This window comes from Galeopterus variegatus, unplaced genomic scaffold (assembly GCF_000696425.1).
Source record: "Galeopterus variegatus unplaced genomic scaffold, G_variegatus-3.0.2 Scaffold3857, whole genome shotgun sequence".
Taxonomy (NCBI): domain Eukaryota; kingdom Metazoa; phylum Chordata; class Mammalia; order Dermoptera; family Cynocephalidae; genus Galeopterus; species Galeopterus variegatus.
The window spans coordinates 128,176-142,296 of NW_007729968.1; the positions used below are offsets into that span (position 1 = coordinate 128,176).

Genomic DNA, 14,121 nt, shown 5'->3' on the forward strand with positions numbered 1-14,121 from the left:
ATTGCATATGAAAGCTTCACTCACCCACCCTTTTCTGAGACACTCTGGCTTAGGTTTTGAGTTTTTGTTACAACAGTCTGTCTTAAAATGTCTCCTTACTAACGTCTGGACTTCCCCCCCTGTTTTTTTTTTGTTTTGTTTTGTTTTTCCTTTGACAGTAGTGTGAAGGAAGCACTCTTCAGTGTAGGGCTGTCTTCTTCCACAAATTCATCATAGGTACGTGAGGGCATTCTACAAGGAACTTCAGGCTGCCACTCATAAATATTACAGAAGTTTTATTAGTATCATCTTGTAGCAAGTTTTCAGAAATTAAAGCTTCACTGGGTTTTTCTTTCTATTCTTAAAAATTGTTTATGCCTAAGGTGCTTTTCACAAAATGCTGGCTGCTTATCCTGCATCAGGACTTTTTGTAGGAATTTTGAGAGAAAATCTTATAAAATTTCTTACATTTTTCTGTTCCATTTAAAAGTTGTGATAGTTTGTTATATTGAGGCTCACTAGACAGATATATTTTCAGGTATATAATTTAAAAATCATTTTCTTAATTGCATATAGTGTTTTATGATTTACAAAGAAATTTGCTCTGCACTATAACTCAGTTGAGTTTCAATGATCTGGTGAGGGTTACTTTGCCGCAGGAAAAACTGGGACTATAATTCAGTTCCAGGTTTTCAACTTCAGAGCTTTAAACATTTCATTATAATCCCGCTTTAACTAAAACTTAGATAACTTAGCACATGATAAATGATGCAGGCAAAACTTTCAGAACAAAGTTCACTAAAAACTTGGATCCCCCTTTCTATTCAAAAGAAAAATATTTCCTTAGGTCTTCTAATTCTTCCAGATTCTATTTTCTCTAAACTTTACAAGCTTTTATAAAACTTCATATTATAGACATTTTAAAACGTGCTTAAAAGTAGAGAGAATAAGGGCCGGCCCGTGGCTCACTCCGGAGAGTGCGGTGCTGATAACACCAAGGCCCCGGGTTCGGATCCTATATAGGGATGGCCGGTTCGCTCACTGGCTGAGCGTGGTGCTGACAACACCAAGTCAAGGGTTAAGATCCCCTTACTGGTCATCTTTAAAAAAAAAAAAAAAAGTAGAGAGAATAATACTTCATGTACTCATTATTAGCTTCAACAGTTATAATCCTCACCTCCCCCGTTGTGTGTGTGTGTGTGTGTGTGTGTGTGTGTATTTGGTAGAGAAGGGGCTAATTTGGAAAAATTCCATGACATTAGAGTGCTTATTAATTTTAAGTTTGCCTACTGGAGGTGGCTTTGAGTTTTTTATTTCTGTGCCCACCAGGACCAATCTTTCTGAGCTCCCAGGAATCTCCCTGAATCATGAAATAAAATACTGAACTAGCCAGGAGGGTCAGTTCCTCGCCCACATAGTTCTTTTTGCCCTGCTTTACTCACTTCTCATCCTGATTGTCTTTCCCTGAATGTGGCCTTGGCCTCCCCTCTTGCCTCTTGTCTTTCTCTGAACAATCACAGTATACATGTAAGTTTCTGGTTTTCAAAATAATTTCTTCATTTAATAAAATGGTACGTTGCCTTCCTATCCTTGACCTTATCTTTAAAAGCTGTATGTATTTGCCATTTTGGATATCTTTTCTACTCCAGAACACATGGCTTTTTTGAACTGTGTGTGCTTAACTTTCTTTATAAGGTTGCCAAATCTCAGTATAGCCTTGAATTTCCCTAAACTGATCTGTATTCCAGGGGAAGGAATATTTGATAGGATTTTAGCATCAAATGACAGAAAATCAATTTGATTTGGCTTTAAGCTCAAAGGGGGATTTATTGGTTGATGTTACTAAATGACCAAGGGTAGTTCTGCAGCAACAGGTGCATCCAGGTATTCAACTAATGTTTCTAGGAATCTTCTTTCCATCATTCAGGTTTGCTTCTCAGTTAACTTTTCCACAGAAACTCAGGTCTTAGTTATCAATTTAGTTGCAGTACTTTGCTAGTAGTTCCAGCTGACGTCCCAGGGCTGTGCTTATTAACCCATCTTGGGTTATACGCCTACCCCTAACTGGCCAGAGGGAAACTGAAATTTTTTTATGTGACTCCTGCTCCCCATCCTCAGCCAGGAGAGTGGAGGTCAAACCACGCGAAAGTGAAAGTGGGGAATTGGGTAGATACCTAAAGGAGAATTGGGTTGCTCTTACCGAGAGAACAGGAAATGAATGCTGGGTAGGCAAAATAACAGCTGTCTACTGGAGAGAAGATCGAATTAATTGGGACTAAATCCTCTCTAGGAGATCCACGGTACATATTATCACCTTAAAGGCTCTGAGTTTAAAGATAAAAACAAATCAGCTCATTTGGCAGGGCATAAGAACATTCCCAGAAACAGTTTTCTCTTAAGCTTTGGTAATAATGTTCATGTGATATATTTGCTCAATTACCTTCTGGTTTGATTCTCCTATTAATCTGTACTTGGAATCTCAAGTATTTGAAACCTTAAAGGACTAGAGATTTTCAGCTCACTTAGATGAGTTTTGTATTTCTTGTAATTGTATCTGAGTTTTTCCACCTTTCACGTCAAATTCTCTCTCATTTATACCATTCCTTATACATATTTACTGACTTGATATCTATTGGGGTTTCCATATGGGGACTGCAGGAAGAAGTGAGCAGATAAAGAAAAATAGCGTGAGAATACCAAACCATTTTTCGGGATTTCCATCTCTTTTTTCTGGTGAAGTTTCACCTGTTTTAGGGCTAGTTATACCCAACCAAATTAAGGAAGAAAGGAAAGTAGCTGGAGCTCATGCTTGGGCAGGTTGGATAGAGAGTGTATCATTAGTGACAACAGTTTTAGAATGAAAAGAGGCCTCTAATTCTTGAAGTCTGGCTCTTAATTCTGACTGTGGAGTTGTTGCCTCCATCTATGATAGGAGCCCTCTTACAATTGGGACTTCACAGTCTGTGGAGAATTAAATAGGAACTCTGCAGGTATATTGGGCAAATGACTGGAGACCAGGAGTCTGAACATAATTTTAGAAAGTCAAATAATTTTTAGAAACAATAATTTTAATAAATTCAGACACAGCAACAGTTTATTGCTGTAGTCTTTATAATAAAAGTAGTTGATAACTTAGGATCTTGGCCTTTGATTTTTGTTTTCATTGTTAGTGTTTTTGGCTCTTAACAGATTATAAATTTAGATTTTAAGCAATTTTATAAAAGTTTTTTCAACTTTAAGTCTCTTGCTCTTTTGGCTGCGGAGCGAGGGCAGAGATAATGTGTAAGAAGAAAAGATTTTATGTTTTCTGTTTTGGTTGCGTAGAAGGGTTAGTATTCAGGTTTTTAAAAACCTGGTTCAAGTTAGAATCCAGCTATTGAAGCACTAGGAACCACTGCTCAGAGAAATGATGGTAGTCACATCAATGTCATAGTTAGTTTATGTGCTGGATTTTTTTTGGTTTAAAATTATTTCTCTCCTTTTATATCTTTATTGCTTCCCATGTTACTTAAGATATAAAATATGAAAAGCTTATTTCAGGTAACCTACCCACCAACAAAGAGGACAGCCTGATACACAATAACCTATAATGGGAACCTGATATATAAAGTATAATGAATGAGTATGATATACAACTTCCCCCAAAAAACTTGACGTTTTGATAGAATTATTTGGAGTTTGTGGGAGAGAATGTATATGTGTGTGTGTGTGTTCACGCACGTACATACATTTAAAACAAGTGCAAACTTTTTTAAAATTAGAAATTATTCCAATTTTGGATTTGGCTTTACTAGAATTAGAATGCCTGTCAGTAATAGGATAGTACCCTTTTGTAAATTGTTACTCTTCTAAAGGACAGAGGATATCATCTATTTTACAGATGAGAAAACTGAAGTGTTTCAAATACTTAGTAATTTAGACTTAAGACTGTTGGACTCTAAAGCCAAGCACTTTTTGCTATATCATGCTGCTTAGTGAATGAACTATTAAGTTTAATATTCATTTTACCATTTACTTCATTCCAAGTAGAAAATTAAGATGTTTATGACTTGGTTGTCTTTTTTGCTTTATCTAGTTTATTTAGAAATCTGTTTGGAGGTTATGGATGATAAACCCAATCCTGGAACCCTAAGTGAGAATTCAGAACGTCTCTTCTCCTTTGGAGTTATAGCAGATATTCAATATGCTGATTTAGAAGACGGCTATAATTTCCAAGGAAACAGGCGGAGATACTACAGACACAGTCTTCTTCACTTACAGGGTGCCATTGAAGACTGGAATAAGGAAAGTAGCACACCCTGTTGTGTCCTTCAGCTTGGAGATCTCATCGATGGATACAATGCACAGTATAAGGCATCAGAAAAGTCCCTGGAAGTTGTTATGAATGCATTCAAAATGCTTGAAGTCCCAGTTCATCACATATGGGGAAATCATGAATTCTATAACTTCAGTAGAGACTATTTAACAAACTCTAAACTTAACACAAAGTTTCTAGAAGACCAGATTGTACATCATCCTGAGACCATGCCTTCAGAGAATTATTATGCTTATCATTTTGTACCATTCCCTAAATTCCGCTTCATTTTACTTGATGCTTATGACTTGAGTGTCTTGGGCATAGATCAGTCTTCTCCAAAATACCAGCAGTGTATGAAGATACTGAGGGAGCACAATCCAAATGTGGAATTAAATAGTCCTCAAGGTGAATTATTCCTTTGAGCTGAGAATCTAATACATTGTCTTTAAATTCTTCAGCTACCTTTTATTCAGCAGGAAGATGGACTATTAAGGTAAAAGTATATTGTCGCTGTTGTTCAGGGTCAAGACTTCTCGTAAGCCTGATGTTACATGGATTGGTTACAGTTGATTCAAGACTCATTTATTTAACAGATATTTGAATGGCTCTTCTGGGCTGGGCACTTCTTCTAGGGCTAGCTGTTTACAGCTGTAAACAATACTGACAATCTCCCTTTTTTATGGATGTAATGGAGAGAACAGAAGAAGTAGGTGGGTGGAGCAGATAATCAATGAAACAGAAACAAGATTATTTCCACTGTGATAAATGCTTCCAAGGAAATAGAGTATGATGTAATAGACTGTTATAGAAAAGGACCAGGAGTAGTATTTCAGATTAGGTGATCAGAAAGAACCTCTCCAAGGAGAGAGATATGTAAGCTGAGACCTAAATTACAGGATGGAGTCATCCTTGGGAAGAACAGGGGTAGGGGGTTAGCAAAGAGAAAAACAAATATGAAGGCTCTGAGTGGAATAAGACTTGGNGAAACAGAAACAAGATTATTTCCACTGTGATAAATGCTTCCAAGGAAATAGAGTATGATGTGATAGAATGTTATAGAAAAGGACCAGGAGTAGTATTTCAGATTAGGTGATCAGAGAGAACCTCTCCAAGGAGAGAGATATGTAAGCTGAGACCTAAATTACAGGATGGAGTCATCCTTGGGAAGAATAGGGGTAGGGGGTTAGCAAAGAGAAAAACAAATATGAAGGCTCTGAGTGGAATAAGACTTGGGCATTACTGAAGAACATAGAAAAGGGCCAGTTGGGGTTCAAGTTGATTTTGGAGAGTAAACAGGCAAGACTGTGGAGTGGCTCAGTGGACATCAGGAGGAGTTTGTATTTTCTGTGTAATGGAAAGCCAGTGAAGTAAGCAGAGGAATGTCAAGACTAGGAGTAAGGTACAGTGTGATTTACTTATATGCTACTCTAAATTCTTGTAATAGACTGTTATAGAAAAGGACCAGGAGTAGTATTTCAGATTAGGTGATCAGAAAGAACCTCTCCAAGGAGAGAGATATGTAAGCTGAGACCTAAATTACAGGATGGAGTCATCCTTGGGAAGAACAGGGGTAGGGGGTTAGCAAAGAGAAAAACAAATATGAAGGCTCTGAGTGGAATAAGACTTGGGCATTACTGAAGAACACAGAAAAGGGCCAGTGGGGTTCAAGTTGATTTTGGAGAGTAAACAGGCAAGACTGTGGAGTGGCTCAGTGGACATCAGGAGGAGTTTGTATTTTCTGTGTAATGGAAAGCCAGTGAAGTAAGCAGAGGAATGTCAAGACTAGGAGTAAGGTACAGTGTGATTTACTTATATGCTACTCTAAATTCTTGTGATTTCCAATTTTAAGTCAATTGCTGTTAATCAAATATTCCCAAAAGTAAAAAACAAGTGTCTCTGCATTAGTTAAATTTGAATGTCCAAGTGAGGGGAAAAAAGACATGTGATAGGTCTAACTTACTTAATTCGTTTCAGGACTTTCTGAGCCTCATTTTGTCCAATTTAATGGAGGATTCAGCCAAGAACAGCTGAACTGGTTAAATGACGTTCTTACCTTCTCTGACACACACCAAGAAAAGGTGGTGATTGTGAGTAAGTACTTAAATTGTTTATCTGATTACAGCAGCATTTTAGAGATTGAGAAAAGTTAGGTTTTAAACCATACTAACAATATTTATGTTTTGATATCCTCTTTCTATAAAATGGATTCCTCATTTAAAATTTTTTGTTGAGAGACAACCTGAATATAAGATTAACATTTAAAGATGAATCAGGAAAGAAATGTAAAATAACAAAAACATCTTGCCATATATTAAATCCTGTGAGTTGGCCCTTTAGGTTTCAAAGTAGAATCTCCCCAAATGGTATCAATTATATAGTAATTTTTAAATGAAAAATTCAGTTCAGGCTCCATACTGAATCTCAGCCTTAGGAGACCTGCATATTAGTGATGTGGCCACCAGACAGAGGCTATTGCTGCCCAGATGAAGCAAAGCTGATGTAATGGGGGATGAGTATTACAGACTCAGCTGGCAGTGAGCACTTTCAGGTCTCTAACTGTGTCTACCACACGGTTACAAGGAAGTCAGATTTTCATTTAGAATCATTTTTGATTGACGCCTGTCATCAGAGATTATAGGAATCTGGAGGTGCTTAAAACACTCACATGTATGTACAGATGTGCGCACACACACACAAGCACACACACAGAACCAAATTTGGATTTTCATTATGGCTGTTAAATTTGTTTTGTTGACTGAGGTTAGCCCTTGTTCTAGAGTTGACGTAGCATAATAGAAGAGAAGACTGGACTGAGAGCCAGAAGAACGAGATGCCATTCTGGCACTTGTTTATAAGAATTGTGTGGTCCTGAACAAATATTGAACCTACAAACTGCAGCTGGACTGAGAGCCAGAAGAACGAGATGCCGTTCTGGCACTTGTTTATAAGAATTGTGTGGTCCTGAACAAATATTGAACCTACAAACTGCAGTTTTCTGTATATTATACCAGATTCAATTATGAGTATGAAAACCTTCAAAAATGATAGGCTATTCAGATAGTTGATAATATTAAATTATACAGTTGTCCTTCAGTATCTGCAGGGGATTGGTTTCAGGACCTCCCGAGGATACCAAAATCCACAGATGCTCACATCCATCATGTAAAATGACATAGTGTTTGCATATAACCTATGCACATCCTCCTGCATACTTTAAATAATCTCTAGATTACTTATAATACCTGATACACTGTTAATGCTATGTAAATGGTTGTTATACTGTATTGTTTAGAGAATAGTGACAAGAAAAAAGTCTGTACATGTTCAGTAGAGACACAATTTTTTTTCCTGAATAGTCTCAATCCACAGTTCATTGAATCCACAGATATGGAATCCACAGATACAGAGGGCCAACGGCATTTCTATTATAAATGTAGTTTTTACTTATTAATCTTCCACTGATGTGGTAAAAACATGTAGATGGAGCAGGAGTGTTTCTGCTACCATTGAAAGTGTCAATCAAAGCTTGAAAAATATAAGGTACCCTCAGGGGTTGTTGGCATGACGTGATACTATTTGGCTGTATCATGAATGGTCACAGAAAGTCGGATACTTCTTGACTTGTGTCTGCTTTTTAGTTTCCACTGCCAGGCTGTACCTGTTACTTTAAAGTGTATTGGAGCTGAAAGGGACCTAGAGACCATAATGCCAAACATTTGATTTTAAAAATATAAAAACTGAAGCCCAAAGAGAATAAGCTACATAGCGAAAATCACACAGTTACTGACAAGATTGAGACTAGAATCTGTTTTTTGTTCTTTTTTTTTTAAAGAATCCATGTTTTATATACAAGTCCCCTTTCCCACTCAATCCTGTATTCTTCCCATTTCTTTTTATTGATGGCAGTGCACCTATCTACTTTAGCTGTCTCTTAAATTTCTTCCACCATTTGCTGTGAGCCTAGAAACTGGATAAGCAAACCTTTAACAACTGAGTGCCTCAGGCTTTCTTTAGTAAAGTTTAAAAGTTAAATAGGTATTTTCTTTTGTTTTTCTTTGCTTTTTAACTTTATTGTGGCTACTCAGAGGTTATTTTGTCTTCTTTCAGAATTTTGGCGATGCATTTAGAATGATAGAATTGCTGTAAGCTGAGATGGGAAACACTGCAGATGAGGGGGCTTAGGTGGAGCCGTCAGGGGTTCAGGTTTGGAAATATTGAGTCTCAGATCCTATTAGATATCAGATGCCTATTAGACATTAATGGAGATGTTGAATAGGCAGTATGAAATTCAGAATAGAGGTTTGAGCTAGATATATAAATGTGGATGATAAAAAGAATATAAATAAAAAAGAATATAGATGATATTTAAAGCAATGTAAATAAGAGATCACCAAAGCATTAGATATGGATAGAGAAGTCCAAGGACCAATCATTCAGGCTTTCCTGATAAGATGCTGGGCAAATGAGGAAAAAACAGCAAAAGAGATTGAAAATTAGTGACCACTGAGGTTGGGGGAAAACTAAGTGTTTCAAGGAAGAAGGGAGCAACTAATTGTGTCAACTGCTGCAGGGACTTCATAGATGAGTCAGTATGGCTTCTAGGTACTGGAAAGTCACACTGCCCATTTAGACTCTTGTACTCTTAGCCCTTATTACAGCTCAAAGGGTGTGAGTCAGTGTGTGTGCAGGAGGGAGAGAGAGAGCACGTGCACTCCTGTCCTGTTACACTCTGCCCCCCCCCCCACTTATTTTTACATTGATTACAAACAAATATAAAGCAGAGCTTGTTTAAATTTCAGAATAAAAATAAACAGTAACAGAAAAAAGAAAAGTGATTTAATGGAAAGAAGCAAAGACCAGTGAGTACCTATACTTAAGAGGGAAAACTGTGGCCTGCTATATAGTATAGGCTTATAGATGGGTTAGCATTAAGAATTTGAAATTCTCCTGGTTCTGCTTCCACATATCTCCTGTGGGGCCCAGTATAAACCTTCCCTAATGCTTTAACTCAGTTTTCTCACCTGTAAAATGGGCGTGGCTACCTTGACGTCATGGAGATGTTTAAAGTCCTATGAATCAGTTCTAAGGTGTCGAGTGTTTATAAAATGATACATCATCATGGCCCATCACTGAATTGTTCTTTTATTTAGTATTACATCTTTCTATGTATATAACATTCATATTTAAGGAAATCAGTGAGATTGGATTTTAGCACACACAGCATCTGTCTAATTTCTGCTGGCTTTGCAGACTGCCCTGCACAGAATGTCCTCGCTCTTCCTCGGTGTTTGGGCAACTTGAGACTCTATGTAGGCCTCAGCGATCTCAGGGTTTTGCCTCTACAGTAGCCTCTCCCCACTCACATGTGAACTGTCTTACACTTCTTTCTGTGCTCCAGAGACGTGGCTATAGATTGCCTACTTCTTCATGTATATGGATTCTCTCTGGGCTCAGTCCATTTGGATAATGAGGTAGCAATACGCATTTTCTTTTCTGAGTACTAGCTTTTAGCCATTTATCTTGATGGAAGAGAGATTTCCTAATTGGCTCATAACTCTTCTTTTCTTTAACTAACAGGCCATCTTCCCATTTACCCAGACTCCTTTAACAGCGTGTGCCTGGCCTGGAACTACAGAGACGCCCTGGCAGTCATGTGGTCTCACCAGTGCGTGGTGGGTTTCTTTGCTGGTCACACTCATGATGGTGGCTACTCTCAGGATCCTTTTGGTGTGCACCATGTCAACCTAGAAGGAGTTATTGAAACAGCTCCAGACAGCCAAGCTTTTGGCACAGTTCATGTCTATCCTGACAAAATGATTTTGAAAGGGAGAGGCAGAGTTCCAGACAGAATTATGAATTTCAAGAAGGAAGCATCTTTCCACTTTTAGTCTGATTTGATTTGTTTACCTTGGTAGAAAGAGAATGACTTAGCTTTGTGTTTGTCTCCCCAAACAAAGAGAAAAACAAAAATAAAAGTCCTCAACCTCATTGTTTAGTATTCTGCTTGCATGACAAAATGTATTTATGACTTCAGTGTGCATTGGTTGAATTGTCATTTTTGGGTAACATATTCAGTTCTGAAAGTCAGAAGCAAAATAAACTAGGAGAAGCACTGAGATAGAGGCATATAGTCCTCCTAAGGGATTTTATTTGGCCCTACCTGAAATTTTTTACTTTTTACAAGGAGAAAGTATTCATGTGTTGTTAACTATGTTACTTAAAATTCATGATTTAAAAAAACTCAGGTAAACTTTTTCTGTTCATGCTGCTGTGTGAATGAGCTTTGGACAGTTTTTGCTAAGAATACCGGTACTTCGACTTTTATAGGCTGGTATTCCCATTTTGTAAACAAAAACCATCAGTAGTTATTTCACAGGTATGTGTGCGGCATTCACACCTCCATAAGGGCTTCTGAGAAGTCACTGGATCCTCTTGTAATTCTAACCAAACCAGGGCCCAGTGCAGTGCAGCTGTGTGTCTGCTAGCTTGGGATGTTTGCACCATCAGCTGGTGCTGCATGAGATTACAGTGGGTAAACAAATTTACCCTCGACTCCCTTTACAGACAGATGGAACATGTGTAACTTAGTTTCATATATGCTAAGGCTTATTTGCAGATACACTTAGTACATGGCAAATGGGAACTGTTAAGTGTAGAGAAAGTTTGATTCAGGGTCTAAAAACAGTAAGAGAAATATTAGTCAAAGTAGGTGTGCCTTTTGAATATGTAGGCACTATGGTGATATATAAGGGTGTATTCATTTTCTATGGTTGCTATAACAAATTACCACACACTTGATGGCTTAAAACAACACATTTGTTCTCTGACAGTTCTGGAGGTCAGAAGTCTGAAATACTTTTCACTGGGCTGAAACCACGGTTTTGGCAGGGCCACGCTCCCTCAGGAGGCTCTAGGAGGAATCCTTTTCCTTGCCTTTTCCAGCCTCTGGAGCTGTACCTTTAGTATTCCTTGGCTCATGGCTCCTTCCTCCGTCTTCAGAGTCAGCAGTGTAGCCTCTTTACATTGCTCTGCTTTGTTGTCACATCATCTTCTCTTGTCTGTGCAGTCAGATCTCCCTCTGCCTCCCTCTTGTAAAGATACTTTTCATTACCTTTAGGGCCTACCTGGATAATCTAGGTAATCTCCATTTCAGGATCCTTAATTACATCAGCAAAGTCCATTTTGCAATTTAAGGTAACAGGTTTCCAGGGATTAGGACCTGGGTATCTTTGAGGACCACAGAGGTGGTCCAGCCGACCACAGAGGTGACTGTAATGTGCTCTTGCATTCACAGACCTTAACCATGAGTGAGAGACATACTACAGAAAAAGGACTGTGGAACATGGAAGAGGAATTTAATTGTGTTTTAAGGGATTAGGGGTGACATGAAAAATGGCTTGAATAAGTGGGGAAGGGTATTTCAAGTAGATAGAATAGCATAAGCAATAGCATCAGAGGATGTGCTTAATTTAAGAGTGGCAAGTAATGAAATGAGGACTCACCAAAGTGCTCGGGTGTGGCAAGAAACAAGGTACAAAAGGACAGGCCAGGGCTGTGTTGTGAAGAGCCTTGAATGATGAGCCAAGAATCAGAATGTAACGGCACATAGTGAAGAAACCTGAGGTTTCTGAGCTGGGGAAGATGTGATTCGATTCGTGTGTCAGCCTAGGCAGCAGATGACGAGAGGCTGACGTAGAAGAGGGACAGTGGTAGGAAAAAAACTGTAGGCGCAGGGAAGACAGACTTTGATAATAGATATCTTAAACTTATAATACTTCAATTCATTTGAAAAATAGAGCTTAAAACAATTCCATTAATAAAGACTTCAAAAGGCAGCACTCCACCAAAAGTGCCTTTTATATATGCTTAACTCGAGATGCAAAAGGGACTATGAGTATTCATGGAATTTAGTCTGACATGGGAGATGCTGATTAAATGAAAGTGTACCTTGAACATACTGTCTTTTAGATACAGAAGCAAGCATGACTTGGAGGATGGGTAGAGCCTACATAGAACTATACAGAACTATACGTGTGTGTGTGTGTGTGTGTGTGTGTTAGAGAGAGAGAGAGAGAGAGAGAGAACTATATAGAGCTGGCAAATGTGTGTGACTTTAATAGTTAATACTAAAGGAGGTATAAAAGCCATAAATACTATGTAAGCTAAATGTAGAATGGAAAACTCAAATCCTTTACATGCATTTTATTAATCCTTAAATTTCATTATAACTGCTTTAATATCAACTATATTTTTTTCCCTTTTCTCTCATCCAATCTTGATAGTTTCTCGAAAACAAAAAAATTCATGCATACCTTCTTTAACATAGATATTCAACACAGGTATTTATAGACTATTTACAGGCTATAAAAATAGAAACAAGCTACCAGATTAATTTTCATTCTCCTGACATGTGACAGGTATTAATACTTTTGAGTAAAGTATATCCTAAATTTCGTGAAACAATACGAGGGGTCTTCAAGAAGTTCATGGAAAGATTTGTAATATCTTTTAATTCCATTTTTTCATAAACTTTTTGAAGTACCCTCGTATCTGACTATAGTTTTGTGCTAACATATGTAAAAAAGTTTCCATCCAGATGTCTGAAACAGCATTGGACAACAGAAATTCAATGTGAGCCACATAAATAATTTAAACTATTCTAGCAGTCATGTTTTAGAAAGTCAACAGAAACAGATAAAATTAATCTTAATAGTATGTTTTATTTTAACTCAGTATATCTAAAATATTATCATTTCAACATGTAATCAATATAAAATATTTTACATTCTTTCTTTTTATACCACGTCATGTCTTTAAAATATAGTGTGTACTTTATCCTTACAGCCCACTCACTTGGACACTAAATTTTCATTAGAAATACTTGATCTGTATTTTGATATCCTAAAATTTGCAGTTGAAAAAGTAGATTCATATACCTAAGTTGTTCCAAACATACTTAAAAGTTTTCTAATAATTGAATACCAATTATTAAATGAAAATGAAGAAAATTAAAAATTTACTTTCTCTGTCACGCTTGCCACATTTCAAGTACAGTAGCAATAGTGGAATGCAGCTCTAAAATGCTCTCCTCTCTAGGATGATTTTGGACATTCATTCAAAAAGACTGCACAAGGACTTTAGCCTTTATTTCTCATTTAGAATGTAATTAATACTATTTCCTTCTTGATAGATCCCAAATTCCTTTATTCTACCCAACCTCCCTTTCCTTTCAATACGTGCCTGTTCATTGGGTTCATCTAGAGTCCTCATTTAGTTCATGGTACTGTGCCAGTTCAGTGTAGTGAGGTTAGTTCAGGGCTAGCACCCTCTCTTGAACCTCTATTTCAATATGTTACCCAAACCCTGCTCCCCTCTATGTTAATCATGTGCAGCCCTTTGTGATCCTTGCAAGCACTTCATATTTTCAGGGTACTCTCATATTTTCTAGTTTGATCCTTACAACCGTATAAGTAAGTACGACATCTGTGATTAGTCCTACTTTATACATAAGGAAATATCCACCAGGCAGTTTATTTGCCCAAGTTACATAGAGATGAAGCTGAACTAGAACTCATATTTCTTAGCTTTTGTTCAAGTGCCTTTTCTACTGCATCGTGACACAATACCCTTCAGAAAAGGCTTCCAGAGAATGTCAGACCCTGTCTCTTACTAGTCCCATCCAATCTTACACTGTACTGTAGGCAGCTTTAAAACGTTATTTAGGACTTAATCTGTAGTGTTAGCTCAAGTTACCTGAAATAAACTCCTGGGAAACTAGCTTGTTACCCCAATGTTTATAAAAGACTGATTGAAAATATTCATTATAAAAACAGGATTATTGATTT

The 14,121-nt window shown here is 37.5% G+C and overlaps 1 protein-coding gene across 3 annotated transcripts in view; it reads left to right on the forward strand.

Annotated features, from left to right (window-relative positions):
* ADPRM (ADP-ribose/CDP-alcohol diphosphatase, manganese-dependent) overlaps positions 1 to 10,264 on the forward strand; it is a 12,911-nt gene extending 2,647 nt beyond the window's left edge. Inside the window, exons 2-4 of one of the 3 annotated variants that reach the window (XM_008586170.1) lie at positions 4,055 to 4,681; positions 6,251 to 6,367; positions 9,854 to 10,264. In XM_008586170.1, coding sequence (XP_008584392.1) covers positions 4,081 to 4,681; positions 6,251 to 6,367; positions 9,854 to 10,164 — 1,029 coding nt within the window. In that variant the 5' untranslated portion in view covers positions 4,055 to 4,080 and the 3' untranslated portion in view covers positions 10,165 to 10,264. Of the gene's footprint in view, positions 1 to 3,748; positions 4,682 to 6,250; positions 6,368 to 9,853 lie in introns of those variants that run through there. The other 2 variants (XM_008586168.1, XM_008586171.1) reach the window with 2 other exon arrangements.
* The last annotated feature ends 3,857 nt before the right edge of the window (positions 10,265 to 14,121 follow it).